Source organism: Chiloscyllium punctatum, chromosome 44 (assembly GCF_047496795.1).
Source record: "Chiloscyllium punctatum isolate Juve2018m chromosome 44, sChiPun1.3, whole genome shotgun sequence".
NCBI classification, from domain to species: domain Eukaryota; kingdom Metazoa; phylum Chordata; class Chondrichthyes; order Orectolobiformes; family Hemiscylliidae; genus Chiloscyllium; species Chiloscyllium punctatum.
This window is the reverse complement of record NC_092782.1, coordinates 15162852-15185017: the sequence shown is the minus strand read 5'-3', so window position 1 is coordinate 15185017 and position 22166 is coordinate 15162852. Positions and strand designations below refer to the sequence as shown.

General features: G+C 41.7%; 1 protein-coding gene across 5 annotated transcripts in view; it reads left to right on the top strand.

Moving 5' to 3' along the window:
- LOC140466744 (uncharacterized) overlaps positions 1 to 22166 on the top strand; it is a 49878-nt gene that overhangs the window by 22891 nt on the left and 4821 nt on the right. For 4 of the 5 annotated variants that reach the window (XM_072562306.1, XM_072562308.1, XM_072562310.1 and 1 more), the window contains exons 4-10: positions 3909 to 4551; positions 7531 to 7655; positions 11023 to 11076; positions 13220 to 13406; positions 14430 to 14515; positions 14706 to 14827; positions 20940 to 21039. In XM_072562306.1, coding sequence (XP_072418407.1) covers positions 3909 to 4551; positions 7531 to 7655; positions 11023 to 11076; positions 13220 to 13406; positions 14430 to 14515; positions 14706 to 14827; positions 20940 to 21039 — 1317 coding nt within the window. Of the gene's footprint in view, positions 1 to 3908; positions 4552 to 7530; positions 7656 to 11022; positions 11077 to 13219; positions 13407 to 14429; positions 14516 to 14705; positions 14828 to 20894; positions 21040 to 22166 lie in introns of those variants that run through there. The other variant, XM_072562307.1, reaches the window with a different exon arrangement.

Here is a 22166-nt window from a genome sequence, read left to right as displayed (position 1 = left end):
TATCCATACCCTTCATGATTTTATAATAACCTCCTATAAGGTCACCCCTCAGCTTCTGATGCTCCAGCCTCTCCCTATAGCTGAAATCCTCCAACCTTGGCAACATCCTTGTAAATCTTTTCTGAACCCTTTCAAGTTTCACAACATCTTTCTGATAAGAATGAAACTAGAATTGCATGCAATATTTCAAAAGTGGCTTAACTAAAGTCCTGTATAGCCAGACCTCCCAACTCTTCTCCTTAATACTCTGGGATGCTTTCCTTTATTAGTCAATGCTTTGTTCACTATCCTATCTACCTGCGACTCTACTTTCAAGGAGCTATGAACCTGCACTCTGAGGTCTAAGTTCAGTAAAACTCCCCAAGATGTTTAAGTCCCAAGATTTGCTTTCCCACAATGCAACACCTAATTTATCTAAATTAAACTCCATTTGCTGCCACTCAGCCCATTTGGCTCATCTGATTAAGGTAATGTTGTACTCTTGAGGTAACCTTCGCTGTTCACTACACCTCCAATTTTTGGTGTCATCAGTAAACCTGCGAACTATACCTTCTATACTCTCATCCAAATCATTTATGTAAATGATTAGTGGACCCAGCTCTGATCCTTGTGGCACTCCAGTCTGAAAAACAACTGTCCTCTTCTACCACCACCACCCCCCTCTGTCTTCTACCTTTTGATCCAGTTCTGTATTATGGGCAGCATGGTGGCTCAGTGGTTAGCACTGCTACCCTGAACCAGGTTCAATTCCAGCCTTGGGCAACTGTGTGTTGAATTTGCACATTCTCTCTCCCTATCTGCATGGGTTTCCTCCCACAGTCCAAAGATGTACAGTTCTGGTGAATTGGCCATGCTAAATTATCTGTAGTGGTAGGTGCATTAGTCAGAGGGGAGTGGGTTACTCTTCAGAGGGTCGGTGTGGACTTGTTGAGCCGAAGGGCTTGTTTCCACACTGTCGGAAATCTAAACTAAAATGGCTAGTTCTCCCTAGATCCATGAGATCTAATCTTGCTAACCAGAATCCCATGGGAAATATTGTCGAACATCTTACTGAAGTCCATAGATCACATCCATCACTTTGCCTTCATCAATCTTTTGTTACTACTTCAAAAAACTCAACCATGTTTGAGACATGATTTTCCCACACAGCCATGTTGACTATCCCGAATCAGTCCTTGCCTTTCCAAATACATGTAAATCCTGTCCCTCAAGATTCCTTCCAACAACTGTGGATAAATCCCCAGGACCTGATCAGGGGTACCTGAGAATTCTGTGGGAAGCTAGAGAAGTGATTGCTGGGCCTCCTGCTGAGATATTTGTATCATCAATAGTCACAGGTGAGGTGCTGGAAGACTGGAGGTTGGCAAATGTGGTGCCACTGTTTAAGGGTGGTAAGGACAAGCCAGGGAACTATCAACCAGTGAGCCTGACTTCAGTGGTAGGCAAGTTGTTGGAGGGAATCCTGAGGGACAGGATGTACATTTATTTGGAAAGGCAAGGACTGATTCAGGATAGTCAACATGGCTTTGTGCGTGGGAAATCATGTCTCACAAACTTGATTGAGTTTTTTTGAAGAGTAACAAAGAATATTGAGGGCAGAACAGTAGGTGTGATCTATATGGACATCAGTAAGGTGTTTGACAAGGTTCCCCATGGGAGACTTATTCGCAAGGTTAGATCTCATTGAATACGGAAAACTAGCCACTTGGGTACAGAACTGGCTCAAAGGTAGGTGGTGGAGGGTTGTTTTCAGACTGGAGACTTGTGACCAGTGGAGTGCCACAAGGATCAGTGCTGGGCCCTCTACTTTTTGTCATTTATGTAAATGATTTGGATGCGAGCATAAGAGGTACAGTTAGTAAGTTTGCAGAGGACACCAAAATTGGAGGTGTAGTGGACAGCGAAGAGGGTTACCTCCGATTACAATAGGATCTGGACCAGATGGGCTGAGAAGTGGCAGATGGAGTTTAATTCTGATAAATGCGAGGTGCTGCATTTTGGGAAAGCAGGACTTAACGGTAAGGTCCTAGAGTGTTGCTGAACAAAAAGACCTTGGAGTGCAGGTTCATAGTTCCTTGAAAGTGGAGTTGCGGGTAGATAGGATAGTGAAGAAGGCGTTTGGTATGCTTTCTTTTATTGGTCAGAGTATTGAGTACAGGAGTTGGGAGGTCATGTTGCAGCTGTACAAGACGTTGGTTAGGCCACTGTTGGAATATTGCGTGCAATTCTGGTCTCCTTCCTATTGGAAAGATGTTGTGAAACTTGAAAGGGTTCAGAAAAGATTTACAAGGATGTTGCCAGGGTTGGAGGATCTGAGCTACAGGGAGAGGCTGAACAGGCTGGGGCTGTTTTCCCTGGAGTGTCAGAGGCTGAGGGGTGACCTTATAGAGATTTACAAAATTGAGGGGCATGGATAGGATAGATAGTCTTTTCCCTGGGGTCAGGGAGTCCAGAACTAGAGGGCATAAGTTTAGAGTGCATGGGGAAAGATAGGAGACCCCTAAGGGGTAACCTTTTCATGTGTATGGAATGAGCTGCCAGAGGAAGTGGTGGAGGCTGGTACAATTGCAACATTTAAGAGGCATTTGGATGGGTAAATTAATAGGAAGGGTTTGGAGGGATATGGGCCGGGTGCTGGCAGGTGGGACTAGATTGGGTTGGGATATCTGGTCTGCATGGGCAAGTTCGACCAAAGGGTCTGTTTCCATGCTGTACATCTGACTCTATAACTTGCCTACCACCAACATTAAGCTCACTGGTCTTTTCAAGTCCTGTAGGAATTTCAGAAAGTGTATTTATATTGTGATTTAGTATGTGGACATGCAACTGCAAGGTATAATTGAGACGCATGGGGTAAATGCATCTTTTGTGTACTTGCTCTCCTCGTTGCCCATCATTAGGCTTTGGTAAGTTCTGGTCTTCCTACCATGCTCCGGGGAAAGGCCAGTTCTATCTACTAGATGTGTGGTGACTGCACCTTTTTTTGGTCCCAACTCTGCAAAAGCTGCCTTTGACTGCACCTCATTTGTGTACTGGTCAGGATTTGCAGAGCCATTTTGACACACATTGCCTACCTTTCTTCTAATTTAAGATAGCTGAGGAGCAGATTAATTCAAGCTAGTGTGATCTCATGGTGGGTGGGTGGGGGGAGGGGCGGGGCGGCGGCGTAACATTTTTCCTCCTTTCATCATGCCACCATCCATCCTTCCCCACTTCACTCAAATGAATACTGCCCCTCATCTATTTAGATCTTGATATTTCCTATCATTGAATTTGATTCATCAGTTCTTGACATTCACATTAGGTGGCGCTTATTTCCCATAGAAGCTAAATGATTAGCAGAATTGGTGTTTCCCCTGCACCGTGTAAAATGGTTTTCTGAAGATGAGTCATTGGACTTGAAATGTTAACTCTTATTCCCATTTCACAGATGCTGCCAGAGCTGCTAACTTTCTCCAGCACTTCATTTTTATTTCAGATCTCCAGCAGCCTCTGCATTTTGATTTGTTTCAATGTGTAAATTGCTCTACCTAGCATGGGATGTAAAAACTAATGGGTTAGGAGCAAAACACCTGGCAAAAAAAAAATTTCTAATTCAACCCTTTCAGAAGTTACACTTCTCTTGAACAGGTGGAACATGAATCTGCATCTCCAGGTTATGCTGAGTCGACTGTTATAAACTTTAACTATTTTTAAACTGCAATGTTGAACATTAGTCTTCAGGACAGGTTCTCTAAATGTTGCTTTTTTTTTCGCATTTTTTTTTGAATTGGCCTTTTCTGCTTTGGGGTTTTACCCACTTTAACTTGAACAAAAGAATCAAGGTTGCCATGCTATCAGATACTTCTGCTTGCAAGTATTTTAATGATCTAATGCTTTATTTGTTGAACTTTGGCTCTCTGTTCTAGGTTGCACAGAACAGTACCTGTCCACCAAAGAGATGTCTTGTATTGACAAATAGTACTGCAACACAGACACCTGAGAAACGTACTAAAAGACACCTTGCTAAAAATAGCAAAGCTTATTCTTCCTGCTCGTTGCTGAAGAGTCCAGTGTGTTTACAACCAAAGGAAAATAGAGCTTTCTCAAGTTTAAAATCAAAAAGATCAAGCGCTGCAAAAACTGCTGCTTCCTCAAGATATTTGCTATCACAAAAAACTCCTGTGGAGTCAAAACTGCTGTCGAGGTCAAGAGATTCTAGTTCTTCTACTGTGAAGACGAACTGCTGTGTGGCCTCACGCTGTCATTCCCCTTCAGCTGTTTCCAGTTCTCTCCCTTCTCCAGCAATGAAAAGGGCAAAATCAAGTTCAGAAGGTTTTTCTGTTGCCAGCAGTTCCACTTCAAGAAGTTCTCCAGTGTGCAATGCACTTTTGAAAGAGAGTCTAAGAATAGATTCAGCACAAACATCCTCTGCCTTTGAATTGTGTGCAGGTGGATTTGCAGTTGCCTCTGCTTTCAACTGTGCTGCTTCTCCAGGCTCAGCACTAACTATTTTAGGAAATGGTGCAAGTGACTGGATAGACCTCCTAGATGATGATGATGAAACAATAGGTAGGTTCCTCTGTCTTTGTAATATGGAAGTTTAAAGGCCTGTCTCTTGCTGTAGCAGTTTATTATTCAATTTTGAACTCTGGTCAATGATGACTTGGAATATAGGATAAGTGTATTTTTTTAGCAGTAGTTCAGTGCAGAAGAATATTGGTGGTTTTTTTCTTTTTTGCTTCAGTACAGAAGCAAACAAGACTATTCAATCATCAAATCTATGCCAGGATTTGAGAGCCAACCAATCTAATCCTACTTTCCTATTCTCTCTCCATGTCTCTAATATGTTTTTAAATAACTTTTTAGTTCCTTTATTTTAAAAAAAAGTCTGTTTTAACATTGACAGAATACCATATTTATTTCCTTTTTTAAAATGAAGAAAAATTTCACTTGATCATCTGACTGGTCAAAGGAATCAAGCTATCTCAAAACTAAACTGGATAAAGGTATATTAGATCTAGTATTGTGAAATGAACCTGGGTAAATTGATCTTGTAATTAAAGGGGAGGTGTGATATTTATGGCAACAGTTTTATATATATAATATGGAATTCAATTGAGGTTTAGTCAAAATTAAGACTTTACCCATCTAATTAGCTTCCAGTTTGAGAATGGTTTGTTTGTTTTTGGTTTAATAGCCAGTCATAGAGATGTACAGCACGGAAACAGACCCTTCAGTCCAACCTGTCCATGCTGACCTATAGCCCAACCCAATCTAGTCCCAACTCCCAGCACCTAACTGATATCCCTCCATACCCATCCAAATGCTTTTTAAATGTTGCAATTGTACTAGCCTCCACTTCCTCTGGCAGCTCATTGCATACACATACACCCTCTGCATGAAAAAGTTGCCCCTTGAGTCTCTCATATCTTTCCCCTCTCACCCTAAACCTATGTCCTCTAGTTCTGGACTCCTTTACCCCAGGGAGTCTATTTGTCTGTTTATCCTATCCATGCCCCTCATTTTGTAAACCTCTATAGGTCACCTCTCAGCCTCTGACACTCCAGGGAAAACAGCCCCAGCCTGTTCAGCCTCTTCCTATAGCTCAAATCCTCCAACCCTGGCAACATCTGTCTTTTCTGAACCTTTTCAAGTTTCACAGCATCTTGCTGTGGAAGGAGACCAGAATTGCATGCTATATTCCAACAGTGGTCTAACCAATGTCCTGTACAGCCGCAACATGACCTCCCAACTCCTGACCAATAAAGGAAAGCATACCAAACATCACCTTCACTATCCCATCTACCTGTGACTTTAATTTTCAAGGAGCTATGAATCTGCACTCCAAGGTCTTTGTTCAGCAACACCCCCTAGACCTTACAAGTGTATAAGTCCTGCTAAGATTTGCTTTCCCAAAATGCTGCACCCCTCATATCTGATGTTGTATAGACTAAAAGATTGGCACATAAATAGTGAAAAACATTTCAAAGAATTCAGATTCTGGGCACTCTCTCAACAACAGATGAAAATGAAGGAGTTGAGGCAATCTCAAGAATGTATTACAAAAATGTAAGGGTCTAAACTTAGGCAAACTAGGTGCAGGAAAAACGCAGCAGGTGAGGCAGGAGCATCTTTTTTTTTTCAGGCAAAAGTACTTCAAGAATGATGCTGAGGCAGTGGGGGTGGAGAGAGAAACAAGGGGTGGGGCTGGGGGAAGCAATGCACAACCTGAAAAGCAGGTTCTTGTCTTCAACCTGTTCAATTATGGAATAGTGACTGATCTATATCTTGAACAACATGTCTGCCTTGGATCCATATCCATAGGTTTTCTTACTAAACAGCCTTCCTTCAAACTTCAGTTGACCAGCCCACGTCAAGTTTTTGTTCTCCTTCTACATGCCCTATTTTTGTGACTCTTCTACCCCCATTATCACAGCACTACTGCAATAAATATTAATGAACATTTAATTTAGGGGACCATTCATGATTTGGAACAAAGGTTGTGAAAGCTGTGCTAGCTGTGAAGTGCTAGACTCTATGAAATATAGACTTTCATGATACAAATGTGTGGCATCAGTTTGTTCAAGCAAAGATTGGTGGTGTTGGGCAAAAGTATGCACCTGACATCTAAATTCATGGTCTAAGTTACATTGTCAATTGCTGTTACTGGAGCCAAGTTTTAAGTGGTTTCTAATCAGCATCTTCAGGTATTGCACACCACCTGGGTAGATAGGATGTTTACTCAGGCCCCTTGCTCAGACACGACCACTGTGTCCCAAGAGCCTTCAAATTGTAAGTAAGCTGACATTTGGGTTAGTAGTTGAATTTGGAAATAGTCAGCATGGACTATTGGACCAAAGAGTCTGTTTCCATGCTGTATGACAGATTCTGAGTAGCATTTCCCTGATATGGCCTACATTAATTGGGACTTTGAAAAACCACCAAATTGTTATTAGGTTTACAAAATGGATGCTGCAGGCAGACACTTGATTTCCCCAAGCTTGCTTCAAGGCAGAATGCCTCTGTCTTGCTTTGTTAGATGCTAATCAATTGGAGTCATGAGTTGGACAGAATAGCCATGTCTGTAAAATTACTCCAGAGGCTGATACCCATCAAGTCACCCTTTTTAATTATCATCTGCAGAGTACTTGACATTGGTCTGGCTTCCTCAGATCCAGCACTGTACAAGACCCCTGATGTTCCTCGTTATGTCAGCCAGGGCTCCTTGATTGGACCAGGTTAACAGCCCCAACCATTGAACTTGCCCACCTGGCTGACCTCCACAATCGTTACAGTCTGATTCCCTTCTCAGAAGTTGACTTTGAATGGTGTTCACCTGGTACTAAATTACTGCAGTTTAGTACTCTAATTAGAATTGTTATGTCACTTTTAGTGAATGAAAATTGAGATCACTACACAGCCCCCAATCATTGAGATTTTATTTGGCTTGAAGTTATAGATCACTATACTTCTAATAGTTTTGTCCTAGATGGATTCCTTGTAAAGTTAAAGGTGGTGTTACTGTTATATTCCATCTGTTAACTTAAGTGCCCTCAAGAGAGCAACAGCAATGGGAGCCACCGATAATTGTGGTTGATGACGATGACTCTACTGATACATTTGTTCGTCTTGCACAACTTGAAGAGGATGAAGCATTTGCCAGACAACTTCAGGTATGTAAATATCTACTGAGTCAGTCACTTACCACCGGAACAGACCCCTCAGCCCAACTTGTCCATGCTGTCCAGGTTTCCAAAACTAAACTTGTCCTGTATTGCCCATTTCCCTCTAAACCTTTCCTATTCACGTATGTGTCCAAATATCTTCTAAACATTGTAACTGGACCAGCATCTACCACTTCTGGAAGTTCATTCTATGTATGAACTATTATGTAGAAAATGTTGCCTCTCAGGCCCTTTTTTAAAAGAAAAAACTTGCTCCTCTTTTAAAATTATGCCCTCTTTAGTTTTGACTTCCTCAACCTTAAGAAAAGAGCTCTTGTTGTTTACCCTACCTGTGCCTCATAATTTCATAAACATCAGCAAGGTCATGCCTTAACCACCACATGCATTCCTGGGAAAGACCCAGCTTATCCAGTCCTTGGGTTTCTAGGTGTCTAGTAGACTTGATATCCATTTCTATCGAAATGCAAAAGGGTGTGTTCCCAGAATATCCGCTTTCCAACTGATTGGTTTTGGCAGAATTCTAAAATCACAATCTCCAAACCACAGTAAAAGTGAAACATCTGTAACATGGCACTAATTGTTAACATGGTAGTTTACTGAGAGCACTTTGGTGTCACTACAAATATAAATAGCATTTGTTTCTTGTCACTTAAAATTTGTATAGCAATGTATGGACCAAAGTAGACTACAAAATTGTACAAAGCATGTAGAGGCATTCAATCTGCTGTCTATGCAGTTCTTGAGCTATTTTGGTTCTATTCTTGTCCCATGGTTGTGAATCCTTTTTTGACCTCCGTGTATTCATCCAGTAGGAAGTAGCGACCATAATATGGTAGAGTTCAGTCTGGAGTTTGAAAGGGAGAAGGCGAAATCTGATGTAATGGTGTTACAGTTGAATAAAGGTAATTGAGGGCATGAGAGAGGAACTGACTAAAATAGACTGGAAGCAGAGGCTAACCGGGAAGACACTAGAGCAAAAATGGCAGGAGTTTGTAGGTATAATTGAGGACACTGTACAGAGGTTCATTCCCAAGAAAAGAAAGATTAACCGGGGAGGGATTAGACAACCTTGGCTGACAAAGGAAGTCAGGAAATGTATTAAAGAAAAAGAGAGATCCTATAAAGTGGCTAAGAACAGTGGGAAATCAGAAGATTGGGAAGGATACAAAAGCAAACAGAGGATAACAAAGAGTGTAATAAGAAATGAGAGGATCAAATATGAAGGTAGGCTAGCCAGTAATATAAGAAATAATAGTAAAAGTTTCTTTCAGTACATAAGAAACAAACGACAGGCAAAAGTAGACATTGGGCCACTTCAAACTGATGCAGGGAGCCTAGTGATGGGAGATAAGGAAATAGCAGGAGAACTTAACAAGTACTTTGCGTCAGTTTTCACAGTGGAAGACAGGAGTAATATCCCAAAAATTAAAGGGTGTCACGGGGCTGAGTTGAGTATGGTTGCCATTACGAAAGAGATAGTGCTAGAAAAGTTAAAAAGTCTTAAAATTGATAAATCTCCTGGCCCCGATGGGATACACCCTAGAGTTCTGAGAGAGGTTGCTGAGGAAATAGCAGAGGCATTGGTTGAGATCTTTCAAGAGTCACTGGAGTCAGGAAAGGTCCCGGACGATTGGAAGATGGCTGTAGTAACCCCCTTGTTCAAGAAAGGATCAAGGCAAAAGATGGAAAATTATAGGCCAATCAGCTTAACCTCGGTTGTTGGTAAAATTCTAGAATCCATCATTAAGGATGAGGTTTCTAAATTCTTGGAAGAGCAGAGTCTGATTAGAACAAGTCAACATGGATTTAGTAAAGGGAGGTCATGCCTGACAAACCTGTTGGAATTTTTTGAAGAGGTAACAAGTAGGTTAGACCAGGGGAACCCAGTGGATGTGGTCTATCTGGACTTTCAAAAGGCCTTTGATAAGGTGCCACACGGGAGACTGCTGAGCAAGGTGAGGGCCCATGGTGTTCGAGGTGAGCTGCTGGGATGGATTGAGGATTGGCTATCTAACAGAAGGCAGAGAGTTGGGATAAAAGGTTCTTTTTCAGAATGGCAGCCGGTGACGAGCGGTGTCCCGCAGGGTTCGGTGCTGGGGCCACAGCTGTTCGCATTATATATTAATGATTTGGATGAGGGAACCGGGGGCATTCTAGCGAAGTTTGCCGATGATACAAAGTTAGACAGGCAGGTAGTACTGAGGAAGTGGGGAGGCTACAGAAGGATCTAGACAGGTTGGGAGAGTGGTCCAGGAAATGGCTGATGGAATTTAACGTGAGCAAGTGCGAGGTCTTGCACTTTGGCAAAAAGAATATAGGAATGGACTACTTTCTAAATGGTGAGAAACTTAATAAAGCCAAAGCACAAAGGGATCTGGGAGTGCTAGTCGAGGATTCTCTAAAGGTAAACATGCAGGTTGAGTCTGTGATTAAGAAAGCGAATGCAATGTTGTCTCTTATCTCAAGAGGGTTGGAATATAAAAGCAGAGATGTACTACTAAGACTTTATAAAGCTCTGGTTAGGCCCCATTTGGAGTACTGTGTCCAGTTTTGGTCCCCACACCTCAGGAAGGACATACTGGCACTGGAACGTGTCCAGCGGAGATTCACACGGATGATCCCTGGAATGACAGGTCTAGCATATGAGGAACGGCTGAGGATACTGGGATTGTATTCGTTGGAGTTTAGAAGATTAAGGGGAGATCTAATAGAGACGTACAAAATAATACATGGCTTTGAAAAGGTGGATGCTAGAAAATTGTTTCTGTTAGGCGAGGAGACTAGGACCCGTGGACACAGCCTTAGAATTAGAGGGGGTCATTTCAGAACGGAAATGCGGAGACATTTCTTCAGCCAGAGAGTGGTGGGCCTGTGGAATTCATTGCCACGGAGTGCAGTGGAAGCCGGGACGCTAAATGTCTTCAAGGCCGAGATTGATAGGTTCTTGTTGTCTAGAGGAATTAAGGGCTACGGGGAGAACGCTGGCAAGTGGAGCTGAAATGCGCATCAGCCATGATTGAATGGCGGAGTGGACTCGATGGGCCGAATGGCCTTACTTCCACTCCTATGTCTTATGGTCTTATATGGCCCCTGTGAAATTGTTCCATTTTGCTTCATGTCGCTTACTTGTATGTCCCAAAACACTTCTTTCTTTCCTTTTTAAACTTAATTCTCTGCCTGTCCTTAAGGTTGCTTTTTTTTTGTTTTTGCTGTTTTCTAGATTATCTTCTAACCAACCTCTTCAGGGATGATAAAGCTGTGGCAGGTGGGACTTGATTCAGAGGCTTGTGGTAGTGTCCCTGCCTATCTGTTTTTGTTCTGTTCTTTTCAGTTAAACAACCTGTTGTTTTGGCAGGCGCAGTTTGACCTAGAAGCTCAGCAACAATCTGAAAATACAAGAACTACCTCAGTAAGTAAAATACCACCTTTTTTGTCTGTGCTAAGCTAACGTGAGGAACAGGCTGGATCCGATTCATTAATCTACAGACAGTATTTAATTCTGGCCCAGTAGCCAATCTGCACCAGATAAGCCAGTTTTAATACTGTTCAAAAACGTTTATCAAAACCTTTGTCTTGCATTCAAGGCAATTTGAGAATTCCAATTCACGGGGGTAAATCATTTTATGCTGCTTTAAATGAGTGCTGTTTAGTTGACAAGTGGACTCTAGAAGTGTTGCCAAGAGAAATGCATCTATTAATGACAGTTTGACTTTGGTTAGGGCATTCCCCTGAGAAGTGAATGTCATGACTGTCACCTGTTTTGAGTTGAAATGGGTGCCAGGAGTCATTGGCCCTCAAATTCCAGAGTATGCATGATTACCCAATGTGATGCCATTTATGTAGACTGTGCTTCCCAAAGACCAAGTTTTTGTATCAAACAGCATTCCCCTTGCCTTGTCAACCACTAACTACCTTGAAATGGAAAACTCTCAGCAGGTAAGGCAGCATCTGAGTAGGAAGGTGAACGTTTCGAGCATAATGACTTCCCTGATGAAGGATTTTTGACCCAAACATCAACCCTCCTGCTTCTCTGCTTTCTGACCTGTGCTTTTCCCGTGCCACACTTCTAGACTCTGACTTGCCAGTATCTTCGGTCTTCTCTTTCTCCTAATGACCACCCTAAGACACTTGTGATATTTGGAGTCAAACATTAAATGTGATTCTGCATTTTACTCATTTTTCTAGATAATCCTGAGTATGTGGTGAATGTGGCACCCTTGTGTATTGCAAGGTGCATATTAATTCACAGGTCGTTGTGTTTTTTTTTTTTTGCAGACAAAACCAACTTAACATTTCAAGTCCAGTATGACACCTCAGTTGCCAGACCTGTTGAGTTTCTCCAGCATTTTTTTGATTTCCAATTTCCAGCATAAGACCATAGACACAGGAGCAGAATTAAACCATTCAGTCCATCAGGTTGCTGTGCCATCCAATCATGGCTGATCTGTTTCTGCACTCCATTCTCCTATTTTCTACTTGTAATCCTCTATACCTTTACAAAACTAGAACCAATGTATCTGTGTCTTTTAAGACACTATGCTGTGGAGGCCAAAACAGTAAGTAACCTGATTCTGCCAGTCAGCCAATCCTCTATCCATTCAAGTACCTTGTCCCTAAAACCATGGGCTTTTTTAATCTGCCTTCTGGCGATCCAATTGGATCATGTTCACTAGCTCTGATTTGTCTAATTTGCTTGTTACCACCTCAAACATTATCTCCCCTTGATGAAGTTATGCTGAATCAGTCCTATTTTACCATACAATTGCAAGTACTCTGCAATTTTATCCTTTTTGATAATGGATTCTAAAGTGTTAAGAGGTCAGGCTTCCAGCCTAAAACTTCCTGTCTTCTGCCTCCTTCCTTACTCATGAAGTTATGTTAGCCACTTTCTAGTCCAGAGACCCTCAGTGACACAAGTGATTCGTGAAAGATCACCAATGCCTCTGCAATCTCCTTTTCTCTCCTTCAGAACACTGGGGTATAATCCATCTGGTATTTATCCACCTTTCAGAACTTTCAGCTTCCCCAGCACCAGCTCTTTAGTGATGCCCACTACTCTCACATCTGCCCCCTGACTCTCCTTGAAGTTCTGATATGCTACTGGTGTCTTCCACTGTGAAAACCGAAAGTACCTAATTCAGTTCCTCTGTCATTTTTGTTCCCTATTCTGCCTCATTTTCCAAGAGTCTAATGTCCACTCTTGCCTTTCTTTTCTTTTTTTTCTAAAAAGAAAACCTTGCAATCTTACTAGCTTGTTTATTCTGACACCACCACCACCATCCATCCCCCTACCCATATTGCTTTAAGTTACCCTCTGCTGTCTCTCACTGATCTCCTCCTCTCTTGTAACTGTGTGAAGTTTTTTAATCTGCATACTTTAACTTACTATTTGTATAACCATGCTTTCTAGCTGAGCTTTCCTGTCTCCATCTGAGGTGAATGTCACTTTGCATTGAGCAACTGACATCTTCTGCCTATACCCATAGAAGGTTCAGTAGTGATGGTCTTTTCACTGTGGAACTGCAATAACTAAATGTTGGCATTCTTTACAGACACTAGAAAATTCCCACGAATTTTGCGGTTTGCCTGGGTGTTCAGAGTATGCAGGTTTATTTGCTTCAGACATTGGATACTGTGGGAAGCCTGGATGTAGTGAGCTTCAGCATCAAAATGACATGTTGAGTCCTGAAAGAATTGACCCTGCTCTTGATCTGCAAAGATTTTTCAATGAGACGAGCGGTAAGAGTTTATGTACTGTTGGCTATTGATATGCTGAAGGGATAGAGGCTGTTTGAAATTATAATACAAAACCATGGAACTTCATTGTGGCTTGGCTTCCACATGAATAAAGGCAGTGCTTGTTGACACCTGTGCTAATTGGGGAGCACTAATGCACACTGTTCCAAACCCGACTCACTATATAGCACTTCACACCATACGTGCAAATGCAGTAGTGTGTGCTTTTCAAATAGTGGTTCAGTGCATGGGGAGAAATACCCCTGAGGGAACAGGGTTCATAAGCTGGGGTTTGAGGGAGGGTGTGAAGTGACAAGCTGGGAAGTCATAATTTCTCCCACTTCCTTCCCCTGCCTAACCATTCTTTTATGCTTGCTACTCCACAAGCATCTTGGGATTCTCCTTTTTTTAAATTTACTTGCTAGTACTTTTCAACTTTCCTGCTTTTTCAGTGGCCTTTTATAAAATGTTTTTCTTCTTTCCCTGTCATCTACCTACCACCACCACCAACCCCAACCCCCTCCCAAAAATCAGGTGCTCCTCTTTCCCCTTGATGTATTCCTAAATATCCAGGATTCTCTGCTCCTTTTTTGGGGTGAGCGAAAGGGGAGAGAACACACTGGATATGTACTTCCAATAGATTCTGTACCATGCAGGTGCACATACTTCTGCAGTAGATTTTTCCACAAGTAGCTGTTCTGTGCTACCTTGGCCGCCTTCTGCTTTCTTTATTTCCTGCTTCTATTCCCCTCCCCAACCTTTTTCCTTAACACTTTAAAAATGTCAGTCCTCTTCAGGCTTGTTTCAAATAACTCTTGCTCTGTGTATTGCTGCTTGCATTTTGTTGGTAACCAACACCAGAAACAGTTGTTCAAGTTGTAATTTGACAAGAGTACTCTGCCCTGCACTTCTAACATGACTAATGACTTGAAACAATTTTTTTTTACATTTGGTTTAAAAGCTGCATTGTCATTTGATATCGTTCCCTGAAAACCAAGTAACTAAATCTTTTTCCAATGTTTTTAGGTAGAAGCAGAAGACTTAGACACAATCGGCATCAGCATGCTTCTATGTATTCAGATGAAAGTATAAATGATGGTAATGATTATGAGGTGAGTAGATTCATTTTTTTTGTTTATTACACTATTGGTGCAAGATTGAAGGTTTCTTAGTGTAAGTTAGCAATACTGGCACACAGAAGCCCTTATTAATAGTGAACACCACTTAGCATATTTGACAAACTGGAAATCTTGGTCTAATTTCAAAGGTATCTTAAATTTATTGCACTCTCTTAAAACCTAGGAACTTTTGGCTTATGAAGAAAGACAGGGTTCAGCTGTTGCACAGAAAAAACTCAGCAATGCTGAGATTAACTGTTTACCAGTCAATTTATTTGATCCAGCAAATGCTGCAGAAAAGACACAGTAAGTAAAAGTTGTTTTTATATTGTCCTTACTTTGGAGTTGTACTAGCATTTTAGAATTGGAAAATCTTTGATTTAAAGTGGGTGGTGGGGGGGGAGCATCCTAGTCTGTTCATGGGATGTAGGTGGTTTTGGTTAGGTCAATGTTTATTGTCCATCACTAACTGCTCTTGAGGTTGGTGGCGAACTCCGCTTTGAGCCACTGCAGTTCATGTGGTGTAGATGCACCCACAGTGCTGTTCAGGAAGGAGTTCCAAGATTTTGATCCAACAACAATGCAAGAATAACTATAGTTCCACCATTGGATGTTTCTTCGAGGGGAAACTTGCAGATTGTGTTCAGATACTTGTGCATTTTTGGTGGCGGCTGCTGGTTTGTTAGACGCCGTTGAGTAGACCGCACAATAAATCAGTGTAGTGGGTAGATGGGTGCCAATCAAATGGGTGGCTTATCCTGAATGGTGTTGAGCTTTTGAGTGGTGGAACTGCACCCATTCAGGGTAGTAGAGAATATTCCATTGTAGAGCTGATAATGTGTTGCTGGAAAAGCACAGGTCAGACAGCATCCAAGGAGCAGGAGAATCGACGTTTTGGGCATGAGCCCTTCAGGAATGATGAAAGTGTGCCAAGCAGGCTAAGAGAAAAGGTAGGGAGGGGGGACTTGAGGAGGGGTGTTGGAAATGCGATAGGTGGAAGGAGGTTAAGGTGAGGGTGATACGCCAGAGTGGTTAGGAAGGTTGTTAGAGGGTTGGGACTGAGACAAGGTTTGTGGGGGGGAGAGGGGAGGAGAAATGAGGAACGTGGAGAAATCTAAGTTCATCCCTTGTGGTTGGAGGGTTCCTAGGCAGAAGATGAGGCGCTCTTCCTCCAGCCGTCGTGTTGCTATGGTCTGGCAATGGAGGAGTCCAAGGACCTGCGTGTCCTTGGTGGGGTGGGGGGGGGGGTTGAAGTGTTGAGCCACAGGGTGGTTGGGTTGGTCGGTCCAGGTGACCCAGAGGTGTTCTCCGAAACATTCCGCAAGTAGGTGGCCTGTCTCCCCAATATAGAGGAGGCCATCGGGTGCAGCGGATGCAGTAAATGGTGTGGAGGTGCAGGTGAATTTGTGGCGGATATGGAAGGATCCCCTGGGGCTTTGGAGGGAAGTGAGGAGGGAGGAGTGGGCGCAAGTTTTGCATTTCTTGCGGTTGCAGGGAGTGGAGGTTGGGTTGGTGGGGAGTGTGGACCTGATGAGGGAGTCACGGGTGGTCTTTTCGGAATGCTGATAAGGGAGGGAAATATATCCCTGGTGGTGGGGTCTGTTTGGAGGTGGCGAAAAGGATGACGGATGATACGATGTATATGGAGGTTGGTGGGGTGGTAGGTGAGGACCAGTGGGGTTCTGTCCTGGTGGTGATTTGGAGGAGTGGGGCTCAAGGACGGAGGAGTGGGAAGTGGAGGAGGTGCGGTGAAGAGCATCGATCACGTCTGGGGGAGGGGTGGGTGGAAATTGTGGTCTTTGAAGCAGTTGTACGGTATTGAACTGGATTAGTGGTGCTGGAAGAGCACAGCAGTTCAGGCAGCATCCAAGGAGCTTTGTAATCGACGTTTCGGGCAAAAGCCCTTCACCAGGAATAAAGTGGTGATGTTCCATTGTACTAATATTCCATTGTACACTTGATGTCCATCTTTGTAGATGGACAAGCATTTACTGAGACAAGTGAACTATTTTTACTGCAAAATTCCAACTTTCAGTGGTCATCCTTCCTCCTGATGCTGGTGAGGGATTCACCCATTTGAATACAATTGAATGTCATGGATGGTAGTTGTACTTGGATGCAGCACTTCACTAAAGATCCTAAGACAGCATTTTCCAAACCTACAACTGCCAAAGGACACCACCTCCAAACCACGTGACATCCTGACTTGGAAAATATCACCACTATCACGAAGTCAAAAATCCCAAAGGCACTGTGGGTCAGCCTACAGCATGTGAACTGCAGCTCCCCACCATCACCTCAAGGGTAACTAGGAACTAGCAACAAATGCTGGTCCAGCCAGTAATTGATATGTTCCACCAGTGAATCTAGTCATTGCCTTCACTTTTGTAGAATGGTTGTTACTTGTTGCTCAGCAGAGAGCTTTCCACCCCATTCCAGTTTGACACTAGTTTCATGCAGATTCCTTTTTTTTTATTGGCCAAATGCTATTTTGATTATTTGGAGCAGTTGCATTGTGCTCCAGTCCAGGATTTAGCTCTTTTTGCCTATGATTGCACCATTAATGAGATTCACCAAGTAGCACTCCTATTTCCAAACTGTCAGTGAGCAGGTTATACTAAGCAAGTGCAGTTTGACATTGTTCATAACTCCTTTTTCACCAGTTTGGGTGGTAATTGGCCAGGTTGTATTGGTCTGCATCATGTGGATGGGTAGATGAGTTGTTGCTGAACTGAAACAGCTTGGCTTGGGGCACTGCTAATTCTGGGGCACACTACTTCAGTTCTTCTACCAGAATGTTATTGGGACCCATTCACTTTAATTTTTTGATCACAATGTGAGTAGAGTTGGCTGAAAACTGGCATCTAAAATGCTGGGGAACTCTGGGAAGTGACATGCACTTGCATCTTCATCTTCAGCTAGAAGTGCATATGCTTTAGTGTTGGCTTTTGTCTGATGCGCTTGGATCCCCATTAAGGATGGGAATCGCCACCCTCCTGTTAATTATCCATCACTAACCATATCTGCACATGACAGGGCTACAGAGCCGAGATCTGATCATTTGAATATGGGATACCTTGGCTCTATCTATCACAGGCTGACTCTTCTGGCATGCAGGTACCAGAAGAACAGGAGTTGACTTTTTGAGCCTGTTCCACCATTCATTAAGATTGTGGCTGATCTGACCTTCCCTTTCTTGCTCTTTCCCTGTAATCCCTTGATTCTCCTATTGATCAAGAGTCTGTCAACCTTTTTTTTAAAAAAAATACACAAGGACACTGACTCACTACCACAAAGAGCTGTGGGGCAGAGTTCCAAAGATGCTCAATCCTAAAGAAATTCTTCATGACTGTCTTAAATTGGCACCCCTTTATTCTGTGATTATGCCCTCTGGTCCAAGACACTCCCAGTGGGGGAACCTCCTCTCAGCATTTACCCTGCCAAGCCCCTTAAGAATTTCATATGATTTAATGAGCTCAACTCCCATTCATCTAAACTCTAATGAGTAGACTCCCACTCTGTTTAATCTTTATTCAAAGACCACTATCATCCAAGCGAACCTTTTCAATTGTCTCCAACAAAATGATCTTTTTAAAGGAGCCAAAACTCTTTAGTGCTCCAGATATGGTTTCACCAGCACCTTCTACAACTGCAGAAAGACTTCCCAGCAGGGGAATTTCCTCAGTGTTTTACCTGATGACTCCAGAACCTCAAGAATTTGCACAATAATGTTGAAAACTTATACAGCAGCTCCCTCCTGACTGGGTGTCTGCCACTGCCTTCATCCGTAATGGATTTGTTCTGCTGGTGGGACAAGACAGAGCGTGGATGCAATTTTAAAGATTTGTAGGTCTGGTTGTAAGTTTGTTAGCTGAGCTGGTAACTTGTTCTCAGACATTTTGTAATTATGCTGGATAACAGTGAGCCTCTGCGCTGGTGTTCTGTTCTGCCTGCTAGTTAAATAATAAATGGGACAGAACATTAGTGCTTCATCAGAGGCTCACTTATCTAGCATGGTGATGAAACATCTGAACAGTGAGCAAACTTACAACCTGACATAGAAAGAATGGAGCGAGTAGTATCTGGAACTTGAGGTATGAATCTGAAAGTCAAACTAGTCAAGCAACAGCCTGACTGGCAGAACTGTCCCATTGAACAATGTTTGGACAAGTCTCCCAGCTATTAAGGAAGATATTTCATGGTCAAGGTTTTTGCTGTTTTGTTTCCATGTTTGGGTTGATGTCAGGTGATGCATCTACTTGCTTTCCTGGAGACTTTGTAGCAGTTTAATACACGGAGTTACAAAGCCATTTGAGGGCAGTTAAGGCCACATTGTCTCATTGACATGTGACAGCAATGGTTTCATGCTTGCTGTTAGATTAGCTTTAAATCCTATGTTTTTATCAACTCTGTTCAAATTCCACTGAGTGCTGCGGGAATTACTATAGTCTCCAGATTACTGATTAATATTGACATTTGGATAGCATGCATTACTGAAGACTTGGCAGAGGTGGGTACTGCAGGTGCTGGAAAAGCACAGCAAGTCAGGCAGCATCTGAGGAGCAGGAAAACTAACATTTCAGGCAAAGGCCCTTCAGGATCCCTGATGAAGGGTTTTTGCCTGAAATGTCTATTTTCCTGCTCCTCGGATGCTGCCTGTGCTTTTCCAGCACCACACTAATCTTTTACTGAAGACTTACCTCTGCAATAAATTTGAGGTTCTGTGAAAACTAGTTTCTCATTCAGGAACATCCTTTTTAAGTGTTATACAAGCTTGACTGAAACTTGTCAGGTTTGATTTAAGATGGCTTATTGCCTTATTCAGCAGGAGCTGAGAGCCCTGATTCAATACACAGAACTGAAGATGAGTAGAAGCCGTTGGTGTTCTCAACCTATGCTCATCCCAACTCTTCAAATGAAGTTGAACGTTTGCTTTATTTCACCCTACTTTTCAAAAGCTTCATTTTAAAATTGTTACCTGTATCAGGTGGTTAACAGTATTCTGCATCCTGATCATTCTTGCAGGAGTGGATAGGAAACACTTGTGTAACAATCCTGAGTCTCCTTGTTGTTAATGTCAAAATTGTAGAAATGTTCACCCTTGCCCTCAGCCTCACTTCTAATATCCTTAATGGGATACCTAGCTTGTTTGGTCAGTCAATTCATGTGGTGGTTGAAATAAAAATTGAGCTGATAGAGAACTAAAGAAATGACCATGAAAGCTGTCAGGTTATAAATGATCTGGGGTCCTTAAAATCTGCAAGTGATTTCAGCTTTGCATAAAACAACAAATACCCTCCCAAGGTACCTCTGTCTGTTAGGATAAGCATTTAATGCATCCTTGCCAGTATTGTGCATAGTTTATTCAATTACACCATAAATTTTTTGTTTATATCTATATTTGCTATCAAAATTGCATTTAATTTGATAGATGCAGTTAGTCAAGCACCATAGCTCTTTAAAACTCCATTGTTCCTCATTAACCTATTTTTATCTGATTTCTGTTTTTATGCCTTCTTGATTAAGTGAAAACTATGATCTTGCAAGTCATATTTTGTTACTTTTAAATTGTGGACTTAGTTCTCTTATTATTCCATTATACCTGAATGCCTTTTTAAAATACCATTAGGATGGGTTTCTGATCCATTAACTTTGGCTAATCCCACTTTCATTTTTAATTTAGTTCCTTTTTTTGGTTACTAATTTCTTGCACTTTCTTGTTTTTAGTATCAAGTACCAATCTCTATGCCTTTTATACTTCTGGTGAAAAATATTTAACTTTTCTCTGTATCTTCCGCAACTAACTCTTTTGATCTGCCACTTTTCTCTCCGGCAAAATGTTGTCCTTCAAATGAGGTGACATACTTGAGCCTTATTTCCCTGTTCATGCCTCAAGGCAATTTAAGGATCCCACAGGTATGGATGGCAGTCAAAAGGTTGAGACTTAACCAGAGACATAAACATAATCTAGGCGAATGCTTGGCATCAGAAAACTGCAGCCAGATGGCACCTGACTTTCAGATGTTCACAATCCAGTCCAACCTTGTCAAATATATGTACAAAATCTCATGCCACTTTTTTAAAGAAAAGCATGAGTTTTGTCCTTTTACAGGATATCTATTCAGTCAAATGTTAATGCACAAGATTATCTTGTAATTAGGACTATTAGTGGCATCCTGCTCAAAGCAAAATATGCTGCATTACAGCAGTGAACACTTTAGTCTAATTATGAATTTATATGGGAGACTATTACAATAAAAATGTAACATTCTGTATTATTCTAACATTTCATTCACAGTTTACCTAATTTGTGTGGTTTTTGAAAGTTGATTTGTTTTTGCTTTCATAAATTACATTTTTTTCTTGATTTTAGTTGAGATGTGCATTAGTAAAATATTCATCACATTAATCTCATCAGATGTCATATCTGCTTCAACGACTACGCACCAAAAGAAGAGTTGAGGATCTTGCCATGTCTTCATGACTATCACAGAAGATGTATTGACCGCTGGTTAAAGGTACTGTTTAGCAAAGGCAATGTATTCAATGTTCTGCTAAAGCATGTGAAACACTGGGGCTGGTGGCTGGGTACAGACTGTCCACTGAGATTAAAATAACTCTAGATACTAGAAAATGCAAATATTGCAGACTCAAAGATTAATTGCATGTGGAAAGCATCTTTTGAATTTGTGGTTGAGATAAGGTTACTAATTAGCTACTGTCAGATGAAAACTTGCTTTTTCTGAATCTAAAAGTTGAACAAAACCTTTAATCTTTAAAATCTGAAGTTTAATTATACACTTGCATTTTACTTGCTTTCTATTTTATTAACACTTTTTTTTACCAGGCTCAATGTAAAGTTTTCACTTGAGATTCAGCAGTTACAAATTCAATCATGGTTGTGATGAAGACCATTCAGCCCATGTCTCCACAGGTTTTGAGCACTGATTTGATGCTGTAACCTTGCATATGATTTCTAATCAACTCCTCTCACTTCTTGAAAGCTTTGCTAACACCTCCACTGCACCATATACACAATCATCAAACTGACTGAAGAGCATTTCCCAATGAAGATATTACACAACGTCACTTCTCCTCCTCCTTCTCAGATGTTGCCTGATCAGCTGTGCTTTTCCAGCACCACACTCTTCGACTGAGGTCTAACTAGTGTCTGAATTTCAATATAAATCCCTTTTATTTCTGTACCCTTACTAAAAAGCCTAGATTAATGCTGTAGGAACTATTCACTTCACCTGTCTTGCCATCCATCCTCATTCCTGATGAAGGACTTGTGTCCAAAATGTCTATTCTCCTCCTTTTCAGATGCTGCTTGACCTGGTGTTCTTTTCCAGCCCCCCACACTCTTGACTCTGATTTCCAGCATCTGCAGTCCTCTTTCTCTCCTCCTTTTAAGCACAGATACATTTGGGTTTCTCTACTCAAAATTGCATTGTTTTGTTAGGAAGAACAAATATATTTCCATACACTTTGCTGTCATCAATACTGTTACCTTTTCAAAAAACTCCATATAAAATATGACTTTCCCTTATGAAATCCATGCTAACTCTCCTATTAATTGATTTACAATTATCCATGTGACTTTTTCTATCCCAAGTAATTTCTTCTAGAAGTATTAATCAGTCAC